The following is a 26,632-nucleotide window of genomic DNA, read 5'->3' on the forward strand; positions in this document are numbered from 1 at the left end:
CATAATTTTTTTTTCTGATTTTTAAAACAAGTTTTTAGTTAAATGATAAACAAGGTCAGAAATGAAACCAATAGCTTGGGGGTCAAGGGTAGGTGTGGCAGGGGTGGGGTGTGGCGAGGGTGGGTGTTGAACCCAAGGTCTGAGCCTATAACATCCAGGGGTTGGGCTGAACCTGAGGTCTGGGACTATAGCATTATGGGGGGGGGCAGTGGGGGAGGTTAGGGAGTTGGCAGTTTGAGAAGTTATTTACAAACCCCGTAAATTTCCTTCATTCACTCAACTTCAAAGATGTTTTTTCATTGACTGTGGTAGGGACATTGTTCCCTCAAAGGCTTTAAAATAAGCACCCCAAATGGTTCATAAAAGAAACAGATGAACATTAAGTCATCGCTGGACGAGAGCTGCGCGCTGCAGTGCCAATAAGAACCCATCAGTGCTATGCTTCCGGGATGAACCCAGTGTTGTTAGCCTAAGAGAGCTGGAGGTGTCAGAGAAGAATCAAACATGTCCCCAGCTCCATGGCAGCCATGGTGTGGCTCTCTAGAGGAACGGCTGTTGCAAGATGTTTGAAAAACACTGTGAACCCTGGAATTGCATTATTTATTGGAAAAACCTATTTTTAGTTATGGTATAGCTTGGTCTTAGCATACACCTTTAATCCAAGAGCTTTCTCCTCGAACATTTTAAACAAGATTAAATACAGTCAACCATAGATCAGGAGGTGGGCAAGCAATCAGTTAACAGGAAGTGAATATAGGAAAGAGTAAGGGGGAGTCAAGACAACGGCTAGAGGCACACAGAGAAGGGAGGGACACTGAATTTGAAGGTTTTTATGTGATGGCCTGAGAGACCGGATTCCTGGTGGGATGACTGCTGAGGAGGAAGGTCAGCTGGGTGCTTTCTCTGCCTCTCTGAGCTAGCAGACTTTCACTCCAGCACTGTTTCCTGAGTCTTTATTGGTAATCTCAAACGATTGAAATTTTGTTACAAAACAACATGTTCCACCTCAGAAGTCAGAGTCTACAGGAGTTCACAATCATCATCTGATCGGCATAAGGAGATTTACCTAAGTTTTGTTTTCTCAAAACTAATCAATTTCCCTGGGGAAAGGTAACTTTCTGGAGAAAAAAAAAAAAAAATTGGTTTAAGAGTCTGAGACTTGGCTGCTTTATAAAACAGATAAATCATCAAATGCTCTTCTTACCAATGAAGCCCAGCTGGGAAAACTCTAGAATCATCCATTCTTCAGAAGAAAGTTGAAGTGCAAAATTTTTTATGGTATTAAAATAGTTTTGCTTGACAATAATATCATCTTCAAGCTAGAAAAGAAAATCGAATGGTCAGATTAAGAGTCAAAAGGGGAGGAAGCGGGTGAATGAGCAGTACTATGGAAAATCCCACACGCGCTCACGGAAACCGTGATAACGATGGCTAAAGCCAATTAAAACATAAGATGCCGTCAAAACAAAGATAAACTGCAAGGATCAACTCCCTAGGGTGAGGTCAAAGGGAAGCCAGCGTCTTCCTTCACCTACCCCACTCCTGACCAGATGAGAGGAGTGTGAAAACTGAGCACGTAACCGTCCAACACCTTCTGTATTGATACAGATGCTCAGCAAACCTCTGTCTCTCTCTCTGTCTCTCTCTGTCTCTGTCTCTCTGTCTCTGTCTCTGTCTCTCTCTCACACACACACACACACACACACACACACACACACACACACACACACACACACACGGGATAGAACCCAGGACACAGCTCAAGCCAGGTAAGGGCTCTACTGCTGAGTCACATCCCTAGAAACCACTTTTATATATAAATTTTTACATGTATGTATATGTTCTGTGTGAGTTTAAGCATGTCGCGTGTGCAGGAGCCCATGATATGCAAAGTACACTGAGAACATTGAGACAGGAAATGTTCACAAAAATGGGACACCTGAGTGGAAATCTGAAGGTTTAACATCATACCAAATGAGGGAAATGCCAGTGATAAGCGTCAGAGCCCTGGGTCATCGACCGTGAGAGCTCAAGCTGATGTTGGGTAATGCAGCCCTTTAAGAAATGGTTGGGTCACACAGCCCAGCTAACTCAGTCGGTAGTACATGAGACTCTCAGTCTCAGGGTTGTGGGTTCAAGTTCCACGTTGGGCATAGCTATTGGGGCTAAGAGATGGCTCAGTGGTTAAGTGCACTGACTGCTCTTCCTGAGTTCAATCCCAGCAACCACATGGTGGCTCACAACCATCTGTAATGGAATCTGACGCCCTCTTCGGTGTCTGGTGTACTCCTAAAATAAATGAACAAATCTTTAAAAAAACAAAAAGAAGAAGAAGGGGGTTGGGGATTTAGCTCAGTGGTAGAGCGCTTGCCTAGGAAGCGCAAGGCCCTGGGTTCGGTCCCCAGCTCTGAAAAAAAGAACCAAAAAAAAAAAAAAAAGAAGAAGGAGGAGGAAGAGGAGGAGGAGGAGGAGGAGGAGGAGGAGGAGGAGGAGGAGGAGGAGGAGGAGGAGGAGGAGGAGGAGGAGGAGGAGGAGGAGGAGGAGGAGGAGGAGGAGGAGGAGGAGAAGAAGAAGAAGAAGAAGAAGAAGAAGAAGAAGAAGAAGAAGAAGAAGAAGAAGAAGAAGAAGAAGAAGAAGAAGAAGAAGAAGAAGAAGAAGAAGAAATGGTTGGACCAGGCCATTGTAAACCACCCCAAGGCACAGGCGTAACCCCGGGCTGGGTGGCGTTTTCTTCAAGCATAGACCCTTGATGATGCAACTGACCTGACTCTGCTCTTTTTTTTTTTTTTTTTTTTTTTTTTTTTTTTTAAGTACCTTGTATTTTTCCACTGCTGGGAAATGAATGCAGGGTGGTGTGGGGTCTGGCCAGTGCTCCCCACCTGGAGGACCACCTCCTGCCCACAAGCATCCTTTAGAAGCTGTGGACATGAACCCCCCTTGTTTACAACCATGGAGCTGCATCGATGCGGTGTGAGAGAAATTCCTTTGATTCCCCACTTTGGCCCTGTTTTCCTTGGACTTTCCAGGGAGATTCCTTTCCTCTGCAAACATTTCAAGCCCTCCATCTGAAGGCTTTCGAGCTAGTGTGGTGTCCGTCCTAATACTCTGTAGATAGATGGCCATGAACTCATTGAGAGGATTCTCATGTGGCCCAACTACAAAGACCAGAATATATTGCACCTCTATTTCCTGAGGAACAAGCTTTGAGGAAATGGACCATTTTTAGAAAAACATCATTAATCTTTGGAGAGCTGAAAATTTAGACACAGTCTAAATGATCATCAAAGGGCAATGGCGCAGAATCAAGTTATTCCAAGAAATGACTAAAAACTACACCCATTCCCATTTAGTAGCATTTAAAGCTTTTGATAATATTCTATGATAAGGAAACTGGTTTTGAGGTTGTGTGCGTGTGTGTGTGTGTGTGTGTGTGTGTGTGTGTGTGTGTGTGTGTGTGTGTGTATGTGTGTGTATATGTGTGTGTGAGCATGTGTGTGTTCCTGTTAAGAGATTCAAGCCATCAGCAAGACAGTCAAATGGCAAACTCCAGACCCTCCTTTATCCCCAGAGATATAGCTTTAAAATCAGAGCATAAACAGCCAAAGCCCTCCCCTGGGTATGGTTCCCTGGCTCCTGACTTTCCCCCTCACCAGAGAAATTAAATTAGTTCCAAGTCTCCAGAGTCATTGACTTTCTGACCTGATAGTGTTGTTTCTGTCCTGATTCAAAGCATGGACAGGAACAAGGCAGGCACCCAGCAGAGGCCAGGAACGAAGGCCAGGACTTGGTGCCGGAGACTGCAGTGCCACAGAGAAGCATTGAGGTGTACTCCATCTGAGCAACCCACAGACACAGGATTCCCACGCACACCCCCAAAGAATGGGGTGTGCATACCAGCAAATCTTACTTGGGTTCTACCCACATGAGTCCAGAGAAGAGAGAAGTCCAGAAGCTGTGACTATAAAGCATGTACAAGACCTGTATAAGCTCCTCCCAGACAAAGGACCCCAGTAAAGGTAGGGCAGGCCTGACTCCCCCAACCCATTACCACTAGCTAAGGAGCTGCTGGCATTCTCTAGCTGCTGAGAGAGAACGTCACTTCCTTTGATGAAGTGGCCTCCAGGACGTCCACTACAGGCCCTACTCCCAAGACCAGTTGGGTAACACACATTAGAATCCATGAGTTTAAAAAGAAGGCTCAGTTGGGGCATGGGGAGGCAAAGGTAGAGAGGGTGGTTAGGAGTAAAGGCAGGGGGTGGTACTTTGAAATACACTTCATGAAACTCAAAGAGTGAATAAAAATGCTTCTTTTAAACAGGGCTGGGCTATATAGATGGGTCAGTGGTGTAACCCACTTGCCACTCCTCCAGAGAAAAAGGCTCAGTTCCCGGCACCACACGGAGGCTCACAACCTCATAACTCCAGTTGCAGGGTGCCTGATGCCCTCTTCTGACCTCAGATGGTACCAGCAACACATGCAGAGCATGCATATGCGTGAATGCACTCATACGAAGGAGAAAATATTTTTTTTAAAAAAGTAAAAGGCTCTAGAAGGTCTTGCTGACATCAGCAGCAGCAGCAGGTCTTCCAGTGCTACACCAGACCACAAGGATGGGGCTGGGGCTGGGGCTGGGGCTGGGGCTGGGGCTGGGGGCTGGGGCTGGGCTGGGGGCTGGGGCTGGGGCTGGCTGTTTTCCCAAATGCCAAAATTCAAATGGTAACAACAACGATCCTATGATAAGGCTACATAGTAGCTCACAAAGAGTGGGCAACTAAATAAAATGTACAAGGGTTAAATGAAAACACCCACAAAGAGACAGAGCTTATGGAGGCGAACCAGACAGACAGAAAAAATACAAAACCTGAATGGGAAATTTCACAGCAAACCTGGCCAAGCAGAAAAAAGTCAACAAAGACAGAGTCTTCCAAACCAATGGTGCAGATTTAAAAAAGGACAAAGGACGATGAAAACGGCCCAAGGAGCCTGCAGACACCATGAAGAGAACAGCGTGCGCATTTACTTCAAAAAGGGCAAAGGAGCTACCTGAAGAGATGCTGCCTGAAAACGTCCCAGGTACAAAGGCCAACGAATGTCCAAGTCAGCAAGCTCTGATAAGTGAGAGACAGCGCACCAAGGGACAACGGCACAGTCAAGCCGTCAGCATCCTCGGAGAAAGGAAGGCTACGGCAAGTGGAGAAGTAGAGAGGTCACATGCATACATGCTCACACATGCGCACACGTGTGTGCACACACATACACACACTCAGTCACACACACAAATGACTACAGATGTATACATGCTCACACTTGTGAGTGCATATACACACATGCATAATCATACACTCTCTCCCAATCTCACACACACACACACACACACACACACACACAAGCTCCTACCCGATTATCAGTAGATTTCTCAGCAGAGACATTGCAAGATGGTAGTGGATTTGAAATTGTAAAATCGAAACAATTATCCACCTAGAATACCATACTTGCCCATCAGAACTGCCATTTGAAAATATAAGAGAAGTTAAGACTTTTTTTGTAAGTTCAACATTACTCTTCCTGCCCAACCTGCTGAGGGGAAGTCCTTCATCTTAGAGTGAAAGGGTATAAAAACCAACGAAAGACCACACAGGGATATAAACTTATCTGGTAAGTGAAACATTCTGGCACTATAGAATCCTGTAGTAAGGTAATATTTGTATGTAAGTCACTTTGGTTTTGGGGTAATGACACCAGGGCCAACCAGGAGCCTACACGCAGAAATGTGGGCCCCTGAAATATCTTGTAAATTGTACGTTGTCACTCATGATAGAAGCTCGGTTGTCCGGATCACGTTTGGGTTACACTAGAACCCAAAGCACACAAAGCAATTATAATTTATACCCATGGATATGCAATATGAAATGAGGCAGGGGACCTAGGGGCACGGATCAGCTGACACAGGGCTCTCCTAGCATGTGATCCCAGCACTTGGGAGGATTGGGAGTTCAAGGTCAGTCTAGACTATGTGAGACACACAAGAAAGTTTATAAAGAGGCGATTTGTGTCAATAACAAGGTAGGGACAGGGAACAGATGTAACAAAGGTCACTTCCGTGGCTTGAATGGAAGGGAAGTGATCAGTTAGATACACTGTTGTAACGGCGTGCATGTCTCCAGTAACAATGATCAAAGAAAGCTGAAATGCATGAGTATTAAAAACTCAGAAGAAGAGTTTGTTTCTGTAAGTATGCAAGCAAAACTTTAGTATGAGTAACACGGGAAAAGAGAGAACTCAGAACTAGACAGGAGAGGACATTAAAACCCATGGCACAGAGTAAGGGCATTACACATTGTGAGGCTACCACAGGTACGTGCCAGTGGTCTAAACTCGCTGTAGAGGAACAATGCATTCCAAGAAAGATGTAACTCACCCAGACGGGAGTACAGGAAATAAGTTTACACTTGGCTGTAACAACTAAGACAATAGGGGTTAAAGAGATGGCTCAGTGGTTAAGAGCACTGACCGCTCTCCTGAGCTCAAATCCCAGCAACCACATGGTGGCTCACAACCATCTGTAATGAGATCTGATGCCAACAACCTTGAATTTGAGGCCAGCCTACTGTCCAGACACGGCTACCTGTGTTTAAGCCCATTCAGCCCTGTCAAAAAGCCAGTCGTGGCAGGAGGAACTCAGGGGTTGCTCCAGGTTCTGTGAGAACTTTATCGGCCTCAAAAACTAAGGTAAAGGTTAAGTGAGGAAGATCCCAACATTGACCTCTGATCCCTACCATTAAGCACACACATGTACCCCACACACATTCGAAACCTATACATACTCACATATACGAGACTCTCAGACCAGAAGAGATGCTCTCTAACCTACCTTCCGGTCTTCCATATTCACATGAACATTTTCACATAGACCTCTGAACCCAAATACTGTTAAACTATATATACAGTGCCAAATCTACTCTGAGCGATGTAGGTCTGACTTTCACATTTCAAATGTCTAATAAGCTAAGTACATTGCTTTTCTATTTTAATAAGTATATTTTACTTTAAAAAAAAAAAGAGAATTGAAACCAACAAACAGCTGAGCGAGACAAAAGAAACAACCCAACCACGCTGTAAAACCCTGATCCGTACCTGAATGTAGTAAATGCCCTTCTCCTGAGCATACATCATCAGAAAACAATAGTCCAGGTTTTGCTTCGTTCTCCATCTGAGATGAACAGCATCGGAAAATAAGTTAGGGCTCAGACTCAAAGTCAGCAAACTCAGATCGTACATCTGAGCCTCGTGTCTGCTGTAACACACACAGATAAACTCCCACACGAGAGGTGGTCAAAGGGCAGCTTCCTCCAGGGCAGCGTCTATCACCATGTGCCTTAAGTAGACTAACCCTCCTGACACCCCTGACACCCCCCATCCCCCAACCCCACCAGAGGCTCTCTGCTGAAGGAAATGTGGTCAACACTGCACACACAGCCCCTTCTAGAGACAGCACAGCATAAAAGATGCTAACACATCCAGCGGTGCACATGTTTGCTGCGATACTAAGGATGGGGCCCATGGCTCCGTGCACGCTCTGCTAACACTCTGCTGTGCTACAACCCAGCATCTTCCAGGCTGCCTTGTCCGCAAATCTCTTCTTCAGTAACATCTTAACGTCTCCCTGAACTAGAGCTTGGCAAAGTCTGGTCTAGGAGCTTGAGACCGGTGTCTATTTTGAATACTGCTAGAGATTGGTACTGCATACTGAATGTAAACAGAAACCGATACTATGTAGTAATGCTTTTGAAACCATGTTTAATGAACAGTCATAATCTGTTTAGTGACTCCCTAGTGGCTAAGAGAAACAAAGAAATTAATGCTGAGCACGAGACACAAAGAGTCCCAAAATAGTTCAAGAAAGTACAATGAACAGCCACCCCAAGCCCAGGCCAACTATGCAAACGTCTCAGAATCTGTGTCCTATTCTGTCACGAGCTGAACAAGATGCCCTAGACAAGCTCGCCAGGCAGCCTGACATCTTCTAAGTGTGCACTGGGTATCAGTGGTGCTCACCTTACTCTTTCCTTGGAGTCTCCGAATGTCTCCTTCAGGTTTGTTAAGTCGGGGTAATAGCTTTCAGGAGGAGAGATTACTTCTAGCAAGCCGGAACTAATTTCTCTAGAAAATCTACCAAGAGAAAGGTTAGCTGTATTATTGTTAGCTCTGTGGGATGCCACTTGTCTTAATGATCAATTTACTGGTGTAACACGTAGCGGAGATCCGAGGCAAACTGCAGGCAATGCCATCTTACAAGCAATTGATTGTCAAACCTAAGCAAATCAAGATCCCACAGAAAACAGGGAACTGGGGATGGAGGGTAGGGTGGAGCAAACAAATGAATCTGTGTGCTTACCCAAAATATATTATTTATGAAAAAAAATATATCAAAGGCTTTCATCTTCTGGGCTGGTTAGATGCGTCAGTCACTAAAAATGACTGGCCCCAAGCCTGGTGGACAGACTGAGTCCAATGCCCAGAAGCCACACAGTAGAACTAGAGCCTAGCAAATGTTTCTCTGGCCCTCGCATGCACACAGGGACACATATGAGCACATAAAAACAAATGAAGGAACATGAATTTTTCTAAGTTAGAAACACAAAGCTCTTCGGTATTCAGGAAACTTTAGCTGCAGGCTGAAGGCTCTTTGTCATTCCAATCCAGGGTTTTTACGATGAGGGCAGCTTGATCCCTCCTGGGACTATTCAGTAGGGCCTGGAGACATTTTGGTTGTCACAACATATAAGGGTCCTGACACATGTCCTCTTATGCCAAGAGCCTATGACCAAGAATCACCTTGCCCAATCAGTGGGGCCTGGGCTGAGAAACCCTTTCTGGAGTTAGTTTCATTAACTACATGTGGCTTCTTTTTATATTCCCCATCTTGTCTCGTTCTCGAAAACCTTCACTAGATGCTCACAGAATGCTGGCCTTTGCACAGTGCATGTGATTGCCCTTACTTTCTGGCCTTGGTTCCTCTGAACACCAAGGAAGCCTATAGCACTAACTGTCCCTGAGGCCCATGGGAAGGGGGACGAGTCATTATCACCCTGCTTTGAGGAGCCTCCAGCAGCCTGTCTCTACAGACTGACAAGAATATAGCGCTTGAGGACATTTTAAACACATTTAAACACTTTACCCCGAAGTGCGCACAGTGTCTTTTTAAATCTCCAGCTTTCATATTTTGATTGACAAGGAGAAATAGTTTTGAGCAAATAACTACTGCTTCTAAGTCTTTTCTAAGTATCTCTAGTATTTGTAATTATGTTTATTACGTGCGGAGGGAGGTTCTGGGCCAGCAGAGGCGACAGATCTCCCCACGATGGTATCAGGGATGATGAATGGAACGCAGGACCTGAACTCAGGTCGTCTGCAAGCACGGGAAGTACCCACTGGACCATCTCTCCAGTTCCCTAAGTCAAAATGTGCCCCCATGGTCAAGCCAGAGGACATTCCCTGAAGAGAGCCTCTAACTTTAACACCAGCAGGTGAACAGCATAAAACACAGCAAAGCCTAAAACTCCCTAAGCTTTGCAGTTGTCTCCTGCTCGCACCAAGCCGGGCTCCAATCCTGACAGGACAGGAAGGCAGGCTGAGACAGGGCTCATTCTAACGTCTGTCCTGACATCAGGTTCGCTTGGTGAGTAGCAGTGGAAGACTCGAACAGTTCTGTACAGCCGTAACTCTCTCCTCCCTTTCAAAACTAAAGGTGATAAGTCATCAGTGCTCCTCCACACAGATGCTGTCCAGAGCCTCCCTACAGAGGAATGAACCAAGTTACCCAGCAGACACTGGATGCATGCGCAGCTATGTAATGAGAACACAAATGGCACTGACACCAACGAACAGAGAAATGAACTAGAAAGGGAAGAAGTTTCTCTCAACAGAAAGCCAAAGGTAATAGCTGTGAAAACAGTTTCATTTCTATACTTTAGAAAACTTACTCTTTCTCCAGGTTGGCAACAACGCTGTGAACATAATCAAGATCTGTCTGGGAAAGAGAGAGAAATATTACAGTTTTTATTTCACTGTACAAAGGCTTTTACTTTTGTAAAAAGTGTGTTAGCCTGCCTCTGTCTCTGTGTGTGTGTGTGTGTGTGTGTGTGTGTGTGTGTGTGTGTGTGTGTATGACATGTGCAGTTACTCTTGAAGGCCAGAAGAGGGCATCAGATTCCATGAACCTGGAGATGTTTGTAAGCCATGGAGCAAGTGCTGGGAGCTGAACTGGGATCCTCAGGAAGAGCAGCCAGTGCTCTTAACTGCCAAGCTGTTTCTCCAGCTCCTTACACTTCACTTTTAATGCCAAACTCAGAATGGGCCAAATGATGAATCGCGCATCGGAAATACCATTTCAACTTTTAAAGGTCCTTAGGTACTATTACAGTAAGCAAACGGTGCATTTCATTGTCTTCAACCACTGAATTCGACCAATTCAATCTACTAGACAAAGTGAACATGAAGCAATTCTTGTTCTCCTGAAGCATCCGAGCCTTTAAGCAGTGTATGTGCAGAGCAGCAAAGCAGCCACCTGTGGTACCTGGAACCATGAAACTGAAACCAAGAATCAAGATAAAAAGTAGCACCATCCTGTATTATTATATTGATACCGAGGACTCAAATCAGGAGGATGATAACTGCAGTTCAAAATAAAGGTTATGTTTCAATTATAAGCAATAAAAAATCTAGCCTGAGGATGTAGCTCAGTAGTAGAGCCTTTGCCTTACATGAGCCAAGCCGTAGGTTTGATCTGTGGTACAACCAAAGCCAAACACACACACACACACACACACACACACACACACACACACACACACACACACACACACCCCACCTGAAAAAATCCAATATTCTTGTCTTAGTCAGGGTTACTATTGCTGTGATGAAACACCATGACCAAAAGCAGACCAAGGAGGAAAGGGTTAATTCAGCTTCCGCTTCCAGGTCACAGTCCATTACTGAAAGGAGTCAGGGCAGGAACTCACACAGGGCAAGAACCTAGAGGCAGGAGCTGATGCAGAGGCCATGGCAGGGTGCTGCTTGCTTGCTTGCTCCTCATGGTTTTGCTCAGCTGTTCTTACAGAACCCAGGATCACCAGCCCAGGGATGGCACCACCCACAATGGGCTGGGCTCTCCCACATCAATCTCTAATTAAGAAAGCACCTTCAGAAGGCATTCTGTCAATTACGTTTCCCTCCTTTCAGAAAACTCTAGTTTGTGTCAACTTGACCTAAGGCTAGCTGGTACCACAGCCTTTTTGCATTTTCTCTTGGCCTTAGGTAACTTATTTGGAGACATTCTTTCAAACATTATCTTACTAGATCTCTGTTTCTCTATTAGTAACTGTTTTCTTTCCCCCCTCCAAGAGGCAAAAGGATATGTTTCTGTTTACTGCTCTACTGTCTAAACAAATTGACAGATTTGTTACATTTATAAAAACATATGCTTTGTAAAAGGCATACTTTGTCATCATATCTTAACAAATGACGGTGATGGGACTCTTGAACTACCAGAAGGAGAGATGCTAAGAACTCTACTTTCTAGAATTTTGAGCCCCTTTGACGAGTCCTGCTTTACAACTATTCCAGAGAGTTTACTTACAAACCAAGAAGTTACTCTTTAAGAGGTCCCTGCTTATCAGGTCTCCCAGGGTGTCTGTGTGAAAGGGGTGAGTATATGTTTTAGGGCATTAAGGAAATTTGTGGTCCCCACTATTTGATAGCCAGAGTTGCAGTTGTCACACACTGCCTCTGAGAAATGACTTAATCTAGACTCCTATTAAAGTGGTATGCCAGTTTGTCTCTGCCTGCTCATTTCCTAATTTAACTTTAATTTCTGCTAATTGGATTCCAACTTTTATTAAGCTTTTTAAAAGAGTAAGTACCTATGTAATACCATATCCTTCAAACTCCTAAGGAACTTTAGAGATATAGCACAGGAACACAGATCAAACACCTTTATCAACAGAATGTTTGTTTAGACAATTGTGACTAGTATCCTTTAGGATGGAGAATTGAACCTATCTGGTATCTACTGGAGATTGGGGGGCCGGGGGAGCCTCTGAAGAAAGCTCAACCCGTGAGCAGTCTGAATGCACCGGACCATATTAGCCTCTGCAATGGGGCTCCTGGCCCCTCCCTCTGTGGCTGGGGTCAAATGGCTGGACACTCAGAGCTGCTCATTAAGTTGAGCATTTTAATGCCTGAGACATTTTAAACAGCATGTGGAAATTGTAATAAAAGAAGAATGAACACTCGTCTGTGAGCTGAAAACTGGGATATGCATGTCTCAGGAATCGGTATGCTTGGACAGTAGAGAACTAAATAGGCATAAAGGCAAAGAAGGGCTGGAGAGGGCTCAGTCAATAACACAATGACCAAAGATTAGATCCCCAGAACAGGGCAGAACAGGTATAGAAGCACTTGCCCCAAATCCCAAAGCTGGGACCGAGGAGGCAGGAGGTCTCATTAAATAACCAGGCTAGTGAGCTCCAGGCTACATGGCAGACCCTACCTGTCTTTAAAAGCTAAGCTGGAGGGCTGGAGAGATGGCTCAGAGAGCACTGAGTGCTCTTCTGGGGTTCTGAATTCAAGTCCCAGCAACCACATGGTGGATCACAACCATCTGTAATGGGATCTGATGCCCTCTTCTGACTTGCAGACAGAACACGGTGTATATAATAATAATAATAAGAGGAGGAGGAGGAAGAGGAAGATGAGGAAGAAGAGGAATAAGAGGAGGAGGAAGAGGAAGAAGAAGAGGAGGAGGAAGAAGAGGAGGAAGAGGAAGACGAGGAGGAAGAGGAGGAAGAGGAGGAAGAAAGGTGGAGTCTACAGAGGTCCTGGCCAGATAGGACCACAGTGAAACTTTGCTGGGGGGAAAAGGGGAAAGATATCAAGCAAACAAACAACTCAAAAAGAGGAATCTCATCTATGTGTTGAAATACAGGTGAATCCTGAAGACATATTACATAAAAGAAATCACAATGCAAAGGGCCGTATATCGTGTACAACTGCATCTATAAGAAATATCCCCGAAAGAAAACTATAGGAGCAGGAAGCAGAGTGACAACTGGTTCGGGCTGAGGGAAACTGATGAGTGGGTTTCCTTTTTCAGGTTGTGAAACCGTTCAAGACACTCGGCATGACAGCACCCAGCTTGACTGAAATGAGGGTGCTGAATACAACGTGCACTGCACATAGAAACACAAAGCATAAAGCATCAGGAAGGCCAGCGTTTCATGCTGCGCACACGGCAACAAGGAAGGTCAAGGTTGCTCCTCTTTGCTCAGAGCAGACATAAAAAAGCCAAGTATATGGAAGGGTGGGGCCTAAGAGGCCATGACATCAACAGGAGCCAGAAGCCGCAAGCCGCAAGCTCCTTTCTCCACCAGGAAAATTTCAACGGCCAATCTGAGAGACCCCAACATTTGGAGAATTACTAAAGTGTGATCCCGCCTTTACCCCAAGGCCATATGGAGAGGAGGTCCCTAGGTTCAGTTCTCTAGAAGAATGTCCCAGGACGCCCATTCTAGTCCCACCTTGGGGACACTTGCTGTAACACCATAACTATAGCAGCTAAGACGAAGGGGATCAGAGAAAGGAAGTGGAGTCACGGTGGCAAGCGCTCTCATGGTGTCATGGTGGTACCCCCGTGTAACTGCCTTCTGCAGCGTCTGATCCAACAGCTGGCATGGCATCCTGCTCACAAAGCCGAACTAGTCACTTTCAGAGGCACTGAGGAAATCCAGCTTAGTCCAAGTCTCTAAACAGCTGGCCTTCATGCCCATCCCAGCAGCCCTACTCCAGGAGACAGACGCTCACCTCTGTATGTCACTAGCACACAGCTCACACGCTTGCCCCAAAGAGTCAAAAAGCAGCAGCCCCTGTCAGCCAAAGGCCTTGCCAAGGGACCACAAGATTCCCAGATCCACAGTCTACACAGTAGCTCTGGGATATAGCTGTGTGAACTTAGTGATACCAAACCACACCACAGCCACACCCTAGACTCCATCTTCAAGTACACATTTTTTAGGGAGCACCAGCTGTTCTCCCACTCATTCCGAACAGCAGCTCTGCCTAACCTGCACACCTCTCTCCAACTGCAGATTTCAATTAGTTTGATTATGAGTGATTGAGCCAGATGTTGCTGCAGGACCAACTTGCAAGATACCGAAGCAAAGACTCTGGCAACTTTGTCCACACTGTCACCAGATGGCCCATGCTAGCCCAAATAGTGTTCATCCCTGCTAAGCAACACCTAGAACGGCCAGAAGAGGGAGCTGTTTCCAAACCACAAAAACTCCAGGGACAGAGGGCTCAGAGGTGGGCTTTTCCACTGCCACCCCCTGGCGAAGGCTATGACTGTTCCAATAGTGAATTCTGAAGAAAGAGATCTACCAAACTGTCAAAGAATTCAGAAGAATCTTCACAAGATTATACAGAAATAAATTTGCCCATACATGGTGATTCAGGTCTGTAATTTTAGTTACTCTGGAGGCTGCCTAAGTTTAAGGCCTGCCTAAAGAACTTAGCAGGAATTCCAACCCCAATTATCAAAATGCAAAATCAAAGGAAAAATCCTGAAAACAGAAAGAGATAAGAAATCCAGCGCATATAAAGAATATTAACACGGCTATTAGTAGACAGGAAAATGAAGTAATATATTCAAGGAATTGAAGGGGTGAAAGGACAAGAACATCCTGTACATCTGCCTTTCAGAAATGGAGAAACAGGACTGGCAAGGTGGCTCAGTGGTAAGGCAACATGCTGCCAGGTTTGAGTTCAATTCCCAGGAACAGGAAGAACGGACTCATGGAGAACCCATTCCCAGAAGCCATCCTCTGATCGCCACGTGTGCAAAGGTACGAGCATGCCCACCTTACCCTGTGCACAGCACAAATGTCTAAACTCTGTATAAACAGATGGAGGGGAACCCAAGTCCTTCACTTTACAGCACTTGCTAGAGAAAGTTCTTCGAGCTGAAATGAAAGCCCTCCGATCTTGAGGGGCTGGAGAGGGGCAGTGGTTAGGAGTGCTGGCTGCTCTTCCGGGAGACCTGGCTTTGACTCCCGGCACCCACATGGTGGCTCATAACTGCCTATAACTAGTCCTAGGGCATCTGACAACATCTTTTGGCCTCCTCAGGCACTAGGCATGCAAGTAGTAGACAGACATATTAGCAGACAAACACCCATACACATTTCTTAAGGCACAGAAGATATCAAAGGACAAACTTGGTGGTAAACAAGATGCACAAAATGCGTTCTCTAGGACTGGGCTGGCATTTATAAAGCAATCAGCCCTTAGCACAAAGTTTTTCAACAACATTGAAGGCAAACCATCCAGGAAACACTAGGAAATGGTGGAAAGTCTCCAATCAGAGGCACATGTGGGAGGGGCGAAGGCGGAGAGCTGTGTGAGCTCTGCCAACCTCAGGCTGTTCTATGGGAGCCTCACAGAAACTGCAATGCAAAACTTTTCAGAAGAGGCAGGAAACACAACCAGACAGCATTCAAAGCGCTCGACTACATGAAACCACAAAGGCGGGCAGCAATACAGAACAAAGTGCAGGGTAAGCTAGAAAACCACGAGAAAACTGGCAGAAGGAATCCTTACCTACCAGTGAGTGCTGTGAACATAAATGAACTGGGTGGTTCCCCAATGAAAAAGAGTGACCGAGTGTATACACACACACATACACACACTCACACATTCTCTCAGACATACACACACACACCCACACATACACACACACACACACACACACACACACACACACACACACACACGCACACACACACACACACCCCAGTATGCTGCCTCATGTTATCTTCAATTACATATACAGAAAGTGAAAGTGAGGACATTTAAAAGATGCTCCAGGCAAATGGAGACCAGCAGGGACCAGAGAGACTACCTGTACTTCAGTAGTAAACTCAGGAGTCAAAGTAGGCTGGAAAGACTGATTACCAGTCGAAGGTCACCATCGAGGCAGAGACGGGTGGATCTCTGAGTCTGAGATCAGACTGGTCTCCACAGCGCAGACCAGCCAGGGCTACACAGTGACACCCTGTCTCAAAGAAAGGCCAGTACGGAATGAGAAAGTGCATTGGTGTACAGCTTTAAATACTCATGAATTTCACGTCAGACCACATACCACACTAAGGATCTGAAGAGGCCACTAGGGCCGGTCAGCTCAGCTCTTATATGACTTGAGCACTGGAAGTGTTGGGCTTCATGCTCTTCATCCTCCAGCCTCGGGTGTCTCCTCTGAGCCTAGTGTCCTGACACAGTAAAGGCTGCCACAGGGGCGGGGGGTGCTGTGTAACACCCTCCTTTCAGAACCCTTATCGGAGATTTTTCCAGCAGCTCAGCTTGGTATTCTCCCTTCTGTACTGACACAGAATGTGTCACCAGCTAGAAGCCAGGGCTCACAGCATCTATTTCTGTCTCTTCAACAGCCTTATCCTGAGTAGTCTACTGTCTAGGGTCTCAGAACAGTCAATTGAACATTTTCCCATCATTCTAGCAGCTTGTGTCACAAGGTCCACCACCGCCAGAAACCAATAATTTGTACCTGATAATCGGCAGAACCAAGAGGACAGACGACATGTTCAAACACAGGGTTGAGAGCTTACGGAAAAAAACAAAACAAACAAAAACCAAACAGACCTTATTTCCTGATCTGAGACAAGGGTACTATTGCCCACATAAATACTTCAGTTTTTTAACTTCAAACAAAGGCAAACACACACCACAGTATTTCTGTGAGCTTTACTAGTTTCTAAAATGGTCATGTACTATAATATAGTGAATCAGAAAGAGGAAGTTAAAAGGCTAAAAAAAATGACTACCTCATTTGAATTACCTGTCCCAGCCTTTTAGTCTCCTCCCGTCTGTGGATGACAGAAGACATTCCCACACAGGACCCAGCACTCCCTTGGTTCAAATCCATTCGTTAACTGACCACTTCTGGAAGCTCTTGGGGTAGCCTAGTCCAGAACTTGCCTGGGTCATGACAATGGTCCCTGTCCTTACCAAAGCCACCAGTGGAGACTTTAAAATGGCAGGCTGTGACAGCTCAGCAAGGCCTGTAACCACAGTGCAATGGCGAGAACATGCCGGAGACATTCAAGCTGGGACACTATCACCCTGGTGACCAGGACTCATAAGATTGGCCAGATTCCTAAGGAGCTGCCACTGTGAGAAGAAGCTGCAGATTCAGGATTCCTGGATGCAACCCGGTGCCTGGGATGCGGAAACACAGAGTGACCACAGCAGTAGCAGCAAGGAATCCAAATGACAACCAAAGAGTACTGGCGTCTATCGGGAGACTGAGTGTGGCGCGCCTCTATTCCCAGCAGGGAGGCAGAGATAGGTAGATCTGTTAGTTCAAAGCCAATGGGCCTACATAATGAGACCTCATGGTGGGGGCAAACGAGAGTGCTGGGCCCACAGGATGGCTATGGATAAAAGCACCTAGCAAGGAACAAAGTATTTGGCTGTACTCTGACCTCTGTGTGACACAGAACACACACATGTATACAACCTCTCCCCCACAACACACACACAACATACACACTGCACACAGACACACTCTCCCCCACACCACACTCACACACAACATACACACTGCACATACACCCCTCCCCCACAACACACTCACATACACCATACACACTGCACACACCATACACACACATACATGTGCATTCATGCACACACAACTCATACATGTACTCACGAGAGAGAGAGAGAGAGAGAGAGAGAGAGAGAGAATATAAGAATGTAACTTTTTAACATTTTTTTTAAGTTAACTGTTAATTTCTAATCTTGGTAACTATTGTGGCTAAAGTTGCAGCAATACAACCGAGGAGCGCCGTACAATTTTTTAAAGCCTTTCTCTGTCCCTGCAGTAATGAGGACCCTGGGCTCCCTTCTGGCCTCCTGGGCACCAGGCACACAGATGGCTTGCATATATGCACACACATAACTTTAAAAGAAAAAGGTATTACAATATGTCAAGGGTCTTCTCTACTTGAAATTTTCAAGGAGCTTTCCACGTTGGAGCAAGTTCAGCAAGCCCGACCCACTGCCCGCTGTCCTGAATCAATGTCCCATACTTCCTTAGAGCACGACCATAACCTTCACTGTAGATGATCCACGGCTATCTGCACGCTAAACATGGAGAGTTTAATAGTTTTTTTAAGTTTGTTTTTTGTTGGTTATTTTATGTATTTACATTTCAAATGTTCCCCTTTCCCGGTTCCCCCTTCCCCTGCTTCTATGAGGGTGTTCCCCCTCCCACCCACCCACTCCCACTTCACCTCCCTGGCATTTTCATTCACTGGGGAACCAAGCTTTTACGACCAAGGGCCTCTCCTCCAATTGATGCCAGACAATGCCATCCTCTGCCACATATGCAGCTGGAGCCATAGGTTGCTCCATGTATACTCTGATTGGTTGTTCAGTCCCTGGGAGCTCTAGGGTGTCTGGTTAGTTGATATTGTTGTTCTTCCTATGAGGTTGGAAACCCCTTCAGACCATTCAGACCTATCTCTAACTTCTCCATTAGGGTCCCTATGCTCAGTCTGATGGTTGGCTGTGAACATCCTCATCTGTATTGGTAAGGCTCACGGACCGAATGACTCACAAAACAGAACATATTTACCATTGATTATTACAACAACAAAACAAAACCAAAAAAACCCAAAAAAAAAAAAAAAAAAAAAAAAAAAAAAAAAAAAAAAAAAAAGAAAACCTGCCAGTCCCCTTGACCTGGAGCAAAAGCAGAGCTGTGTGATGACCTAGAAAGTCCCATGTTCCTTCATCCTATCCTTCTGGGCGCCCCCTACTGAGCTCCAGCCACTCACAGGCCTCCTCCTGAACATCTCAGGACCGCTGTGGTCTCACGATTTTGCCCTATGACCTCTGCACCAATATGCCCACTCCACAGCATCCACGTATCGTCCGTCTCCCTTTCTTCCCTCCCCTGACCCATTCATCTTCCACGGAGCAAACATCTGCCACGCTTACGCAAACGAGCTGCATCATCTCCTGAGATTTCAATGGAAAGGTTGCATTTTACTCCCTGATGTACCCACCACAGATCACTTCTTCAAGGATCATGACCGAACTCCAAGGGGATATGAAATAAATACGTTTTCCCAGTCATCATTTATATGATTTATAACTAACGTGTATATAAATACCTTAGGGGTTTAGCTGCTGAAAAGCAACAGGCCAAGATACTACAGATGCCCCAGTATGGTCATACACAGTTTAAAATCTAGAACGGGGCTGGAGAGATGGCTCAGCAGTAAAGAGCACTGGCTGCTCTTCCAAAGGTTCTGAGTTCAATTCCCAGCAACCACATGGTGACTCACAACCATCTGTAATGGGACCTGGTGTGTCTGAAGACAGCTATAGTGTACTCATATACATAAAATAAATAAATCTTTAAAAAAAAAATCCAGAACAGCTGACTAGATTGGCACAGAAACAGAGCAGAGCTCCACACTGTAGGAGCTCCGGATATGGACTCCCTCCCCGCCTGCCCCATTCTCCCTCAATTTTGCTGCTTTAACTACATTTCCTCCAGACTCCTCCTCTTAGCAGCTACATTTGACACCAGAGGCCACAGAGCTGATCAACGAGTATCTTTATGACTGGACTGAAACTCCCCCTCACCACAGGGCAAATCACCCCTCTATTGGAGGCAATTACTTCAGATTCTGAGGCTGAACCCCATAGCAGGAACAATCACATCTAGAAACCAAACTGCCCCCTCAACTGATGACAGAGATGGTAGTTTCTCCTGAATGCCTTACAGATTCAGAACTGAGACACAGATCTCAGAGCACTGGCCTGACCCAGATTTCCTGTCAGTCAGTCAAGCAAACTCCAGAGCCTCTTCGGTTTCTCTTCTCTTCCACATCTCCGAGTTCTGTCAGCCCCTGGAGACAGACTTGGTGTTCCAAAGCCCTTCAAATTGTGCTGCCCTACATGGCCACATCCTTTCTCTGCTCTCATCAATGATAATCTGGAGGCGTGGCTGAAGCTAGCCCATCAATGATCAGCTGGATTTGTAGCCGAGGCTAGCCCACTGGGACTCTGGAGCCAGGACTTTAACCCTAAACTCTAGTAATTTTACCAACTTAACCTACTAAACATCTCTATGAAAATATGTCACATGAGCACACAGGATCCTCTGGGCACACACAGAGCACAGTAGCCAATAAACAAGTACTGAGAAGGTTGGAAGGGCCACCACCATATAAATGGTGTTCTCTGACTACAATGGGGTTGAAATGGAGATCAGTTAACAGTGAGGATTGTAAGAAATTCTCAAATAGGTAAGGATGTAAAAACATTTCTATATAACCCATGGGGGTCAAGGAAAACAATTCTGTAGGAACTTAGAAAGTATTTTGATCTGAATGAAAAAACAAAGGGGCATGGAGTGTAGGGGCTGGGGAGATGGCTCAGCAGTTAAGAGCACCGACTGCTCTTACAGGGAACCTGAGTTCAGTTCCCAGCACCTATACCAGACAGCTCATATCAACCACCTATAACTCCAGCTCTGGGGTGATCTGCCACTTCTGGCCTCTGCAGTACCACACATGTGTGCACACTGCCATTCCTGTTCATTCATATCCTTCCTCCCTCTAAGCTTAAAACAAAACAAAACAAAAACAAAAAAACTTGAGATACAGCTAATGTGGTACTAAGAGGGAGCTTATAGCTTTGAATAGCACTGCATAGACCGCTCAGCAATCTGTACATCAAACTAAAAATTAATCTCCCCTCCAAAACAGAGCGCCAATGTTACAGAAAGAGATACTCTTGTACAAACTTCAGTTTGGAGAATTTATCTGTCATCCTCCTCAGCACCTGCTTCACGGTGGTACTTCAATAAACACTCGTTCAGCAAGAGAGTCTGGGGCTGGAGAGATGGCTCAGCGGTTAAGAGCACCGACTACTCTTCCAGAGGTCCTGAGTTCAAATCCCAGCAACCACATGGTGGCTCACAACCATCTGTAATGAGATCTGATGCCCCCTTCTGGTGTGACTGAAGACAGCTACAGGGTACTTATAGATAATAAATATATCTTTAAGAGAAAGAGTCTGAGGAAACATATTCTCAGTGAGAACCATAGTGGAGGCTGGCAATACGTACTCCAGGGGAGGAAAAGTTTTACACAGGCAACTCCCTCACCAAATACACACTCACAAAGCGAGTATCTAACGGGAAAGATGGACCTTACAAAGCTTTGGCCTGGATAAGAGACTCAGCAGCATCTCCCACGTTCCTTCCTGGAAGTCACACACCATTATCAGTGAGACGCAGAACCAAGAACCACAAGCTTCATTTTGAAATATTAACAACTGAAATTCTCAGGCTTGCAAGGCGGCGTGGACACAGACCCAAGAACCACAAGCTTCATTTTGAAATATTAACAACTGAAATTCTCAGACTAGCAGGCGTGGCTTGGTCTCAGTAACCATAGGGGACAAACAAGAGTTTTCTGGCTGAAGGAAAGTTGGCAAGTTTGTTTTTGTAGTAGTAATTAAAATAATATAATCATTGCCTAGATGTCTAGAACACATCCTTATCCCGTGTCTGCCAGTAGCCTAAAAACCCATAAAAAAGGCAAGTAGAATACAAACTAATACAAAAAAATACAAATACAGAAACAAAAAATAATATAAAAAAAAAAAAGGTTTCTGAGTAGAGTCAATCAACAAACTTATGGAGAGAAGACAGAAGACAGAGGGAGGGGTGGAAAGGGAGAGGAGGAAGGAAAAGAAACTTGCCATGACTTGCCCATTAACTTAAGGAAAAGAACAAAGGAAAAAAACCACACTCAACTGAAGATGTTGCCACTGAGAAGCCACTGCAATGATTCTAAAGGTGTTTGGAAACACAAAGGGTCAAACGTCCCGGAGCAATCCTGGGGAGACCAAAACTGTAGGACGGGACTGTGGGTCATCAATGCATGCAAACCTACAGGAGGCAGTGAAGCACTGGCCTGAGATTTAGCTCCAAAATGCAGCAGGAAGCCCAAACAGAATGAATGGGAAGAGGAGAAGGAGGGGTCGGAATACATCAGGCCCCGTGCAGAAAGGCCAGCAAACCAAACAGGGCAGGGCCTGCATCGAGCAGCTTCCCACAGACATCTCACCCTATAGCCAAAGGGCAGCCCTGGAAGCAGATTAATCCGGTAACAGACACGGAAGCCTGTGTGTTAGTACCGTGGAATGCACTAGGCAAGATAACCTAACAAGTAAGGCGTATTCCCTGGTAGCAAACTCTCCGAAGACCACCTAGGAAACCAGAAAGATCCACAAAGGGCTCAATACAATGTTGCCAAGGTATGTGTATAAGAAGCAGAAAAATAAAATACACACACACACACACACACACACAGCAGAACAAACAGACCGCACAATGATAAACAAATCCTTTTAAAGCTGGAAGATGCTACTTAGCCCCGCCCCCACCCCTGCCCCCACCAGCGCTGTAAAAATAAGAGGAGGAGAGACGACAGCTGGAATGGGGAAGGGCAGGTACTAATGCGCACCTGTGGGTCCAGCCATCTGTCAGGCTGGTGCAAAAGGATCACTGGCTCAAGACCTGCCAGGCACCTCTTTCAAACTAAAGGGTTTCTTTTAAAAAGCTGGTCATACTTACTACTCCTCCTAGCAAGCCTGAGGCCCTGAATCCAACCCCAGTCAGAGTGAGGGGGAGGGGGAAGGAGGGGAGGGAAGGACAAGAGAGACCAAGCACACATTCATCTGGAAAGAGAAAAAAAAATCTTTTCAACTCAAGCTCAGAGATAAGCACATTTTGAAGTGATTCAGGAAGGAAGAGAATCAAGTGTGAGAGATACTAGACAAGTCAAAAGAGAGCACAAGTCACAATGTTGCTATCCAGTGAGGCTGAACTCACTCAACCCTGCCCCTGAAACACTAATAAATGTGCCAGCCAATTCAAGAATTCAGGCTGAAGCCCCGTATGGCAGCATAGGCCTCTAAAATCTCAGGACTGGGAAGGCGGAGGTGGGTGGATCTCTGAGTTTGAGCCAGCCTGGTTTATACAGTGAGTTCCAGGTCAGCTAGGGCTACATAGGGAGACACTATCTCAAGACATTAACTACATTCATTAATTTAATTAACTAAAATTTAGCTGGAAAACTGACCATTAAGATAAACTTTGAAAGAACCTACATTCCAAATGATGTAATATTGTCATTTATAAAATAAAACTGTGAGAGAAGAATTAAAAACATTAGCGAAGATACTTAATTCTCCTCTCAGCCCAAATAGGTCTTTCCGAAGTCTTGGCAATCATTATAGTTATCCCCAACATCCCTGCCTGTCAGTCATGCAGGCTGAATTGTGCCTGATACTGCCTCAAAAATCCATGCACTCTCTAATCCACTAAAAGATCATCTAACTGCCAACACAGCCGGGCAACCACACCGCCAACTGCCTGTTCTGTTTGGTGACAGTCTATAAAATTCAAGTATTTTCGTTTTAATTTTTGTTTTTTAAAGAAAGATACAGTCCCATCAGATAGGATCTTAGCTGCAACCAGCAGAAACTGCAGGAATATTGGTGATTGGTTTATATATGCTTGGCCCAGGGAGTGACACTATTAGGAGGTGTGGCCTTGCTGGAGTGCGTGTGTCACTGTGGGTGTGGGCTTTCAAACCCTCATCCCAGCTGCCCGGAAGCCAGGCTTCTCCTTGCTGCCTTCAGGACAAGAGGTGGAACTCTCAGCTCCTCCTGCACCACGCCTGCCTGCATGCTGCCATGCCCCTGCCTTGATGATAATGGTCTGAACCTCTGGACCTGTAAGCCGGCCCCAGTTAAATGTTGTCCTTATAAGACTTGCGTTGGTCATGGTGTCTGCTCCCAGCAAGAAGACCCTGAGACAATAGCCAACAACACCAAAAACAACAGAGCTACTGAAAGCTGGCTGGGGTGAAAGCACACAGCTGGGGTTGAGTTGAGGAACCAGGCTGGGAAGATGCACAAAACGGCACAGTGAAGTCAGGCATCACAGAGCAGTGAATAAAAAAGGCAAGACAATGGCATCTAAGATACAGTCTGTCCCCAGAATGTCTGTCTGATCCCCACCCCCTTATACTTCATTTTTAATATGTATGTATTTACTTGGAGAGAGGGGGACATGCCATGGTGTGTGTTGGGAGGTCAGAGGGTAACTTTAAATACTATAACTAAACTTTAACAACAACAAACCCCGAAAATGGTCCAACCACTTAGGTCACACAAAGAACCTCTCAGAACAATTAGAGCCCATCCCTCTCTCTAACCCTTCTGAAGTTCTGAACCAAGAGAAACAAAGGACAAAAGAGTAGCTAAGGATTGCTCTCCCAGAGATAAACATCTTTTGGTCCTCTCAAAAAAAAAAAAAAAAGGCTGGAGAGTTGAATGGGAGCTTAGGGGCACTGGCTGCTCTTTTAAAGGACCCAGTACCCAGATGGCAGCTCACAACTGTCTGTTAACTCCACTCCCGTGGGATCCAACTCCCTCTCCTGGCCTCCACTGATAGCAGGTGTACATGCAGCACCAAGACACAGACGCGGGCAAAGCATCCATACACATAAAAATACTTTGATCTTTCCCTGGGGTCTAGCCAGATAAGAGTAGTCCTCACATCCCGGAAACTTCTCTTTGCAACGGACGGACATTACACATCGACATTACAGAAAACCACATCCATCGATACGCAGAAGTGTGGAGCCCAGCCTGTCTACGATACAACTCCTGTTCCGAAAGCTCAGGGGTCACGTCATGAGAGGAGTGGAAGGATAAGAAGTAGAGAAATGGAGTTTACTCTGAGGTCGTGTCTCCTAAGAACGTCAGAAACCACACTCACAAAGTCTCATCAGCATGGCCGCCTAAGCCTGAGCAACAACAGAGGTGGATGGGGACGGCCCTCAGGCTTCCACCTTGCACCAAGAGCTGCAGGCCACTGAGGAAGGCTGAGGTCCTGAGAAAACGATCTGCCCCAGGGAAAAGCACACAGATATGACGTCTAATACCACATGGTCAGCCCTGAAAACACACCTGAGTGACATTATACACACTAAGCAGGCTGTATTTATGTATCCGGGGTACACGCAACCTATAGAACACATGTGTATATATAACCCCCATATAACAATGAAACACGAGGCCGTGAATTTGAAAGAATGCAAGAAAGGGTATATGAGTGACATTGGGAGGAGAGAGGGATTCTCAAAACTCAAAAATGATTTAAGAAACGGAAGTGAATACTTTAAATTTTAAAATGAAAGCTAAGTAATAAATAAGTAAATAAAAATACAAAGAAGAAAAGGTGACATTAGAGAAGCAGAGACGATCCACGGTGACCTACACGTTCTCTTTACAAACCAATACTTCAAAAAAACAGTCTTTTGTAGCCCTGGCTGGCTCTGAACTTCCAGCGATCCTCCTGTCTCAGTCTCCTCAGGTCTGAGTTTATAGGCATGCACAAACATGTCCAGCATCTCCAGAATCTTTTCATTCTTATTCTCCACTCATATATATATGTATATACATATATATATACATATATATGTATATACATATATATATACATATATATGTATATATATATACATATATATGTATATATATATACATATATATGTATATATATATATATATAAGCTAGAGATAGTCGTGCCTTTGTAGAAATCCCTGATTTGCCTGAAAAAAAATTTTTTTTCATATTTGCCCATTAGTGCTATCACTAATGTAACTGGGAGACGAGCGGTTGGGTGCCTCACAGAAGGTGATCAGCTGGGGTGGAGGAAGAAGGGAGTGGAAAGGAAGAGGCAGACTTTGGAGTAACACACACAGAAGGGAGGACACACAGATCTGTACGAGACACTGGGCACAGGATTAGCACTGAACAGAGAACTCCCGGGAGCATGTGGAGATCTGCAAGAGCTTAAGGAGACAAGGTTCACTAAGTTCTGACAAATTAAGAGTTGCCTGTCTTAGTCCCTGTTCTATTACTGGGAGGAAACACCATGACCAAAGCCAATTATTATAGGAGAAAGCACTGCACAGGAGCTGGCTTACAGTTTCAGAGGTTCAGTCCCCTATCATCACGGCAGGAACAGAGAGGTATGAGAACAGACCTTAGAACTATATCCTGATCCACGGGCAAAAGGGAGAGACTCTGGGTTTGGCATGGGACTTTGAAACCTTAAAACCCACCCCCAGTGACACACTTCCTCCAACAAAGCCACACCTCTTAATCCTTCTAATCCTTTTAAATAGTGCCACTCGCTGGTGACTAAGCCTTCAAACACAGGAGCCTATGGGAACCATTCATATTCAGACCCCTACAGTGCTCACTAGACATTCCTATGATGCTATCAAGTGGAAGACAGGTGCTGAGGGGTCTGGAAAACCCCAATCATCCTGTGCACAAACTGTGCTCAAGGCCACCGAAGACGCTGTTACTGGTGCCTGATGAATGCCTAGGGAAACACTCCTAACTGACCCATCAAGACTCAGACTCAGCAGTGACTTTAAACTGCCTGGTGG

General features: G+C 45.5%; 1 protein-coding gene across 4 annotated transcripts in view; it reads right to left on the bottom strand.

The window, feature by feature from the left end:
• The window catches only part of Mgat4a (alpha-1,3-mannosyl-glycoprotein 4-beta-N-acetylglucosaminyltransferase A), an 89,259-nt gene that overhangs the window by 16,413 nt on the left and 46,214 nt on the right, over positions 1-26,632 (bottom strand). For all 4 annotated transcript variants that reach the window (XM_032900951.1, XM_032900948.1, XM_032900949.1 and 1 more), the window contains exons 5-8: positions 9,985-10,031; positions 8,057-8,170; positions 7,136-7,211; positions 1,205-1,319 (exon numbers count right to left, since the gene is read on the bottom strand). In XM_032900951.1, coding sequence (XP_032756842.1) covers positions 1,205-1,319; positions 7,136-7,211; positions 8,057-8,170; positions 9,985-10,031 — 352 coding nt within the window. The remainder of the gene's footprint in view (positions 1-1,204; positions 1,320-7,135; positions 7,212-8,056; positions 8,171-9,984; positions 10,032-26,632) is intronic.

This window comes from Rattus rattus, chromosome 4 (genome assembly GCF_011064425.1).
Source record: "Rattus rattus isolate New Zealand chromosome 4, Rrattus_CSIRO_v1, whole genome shotgun sequence".
NCBI classification, from domain to species: domain Eukaryota; kingdom Metazoa; phylum Chordata; class Mammalia; order Rodentia; family Muridae; genus Rattus; species Rattus rattus.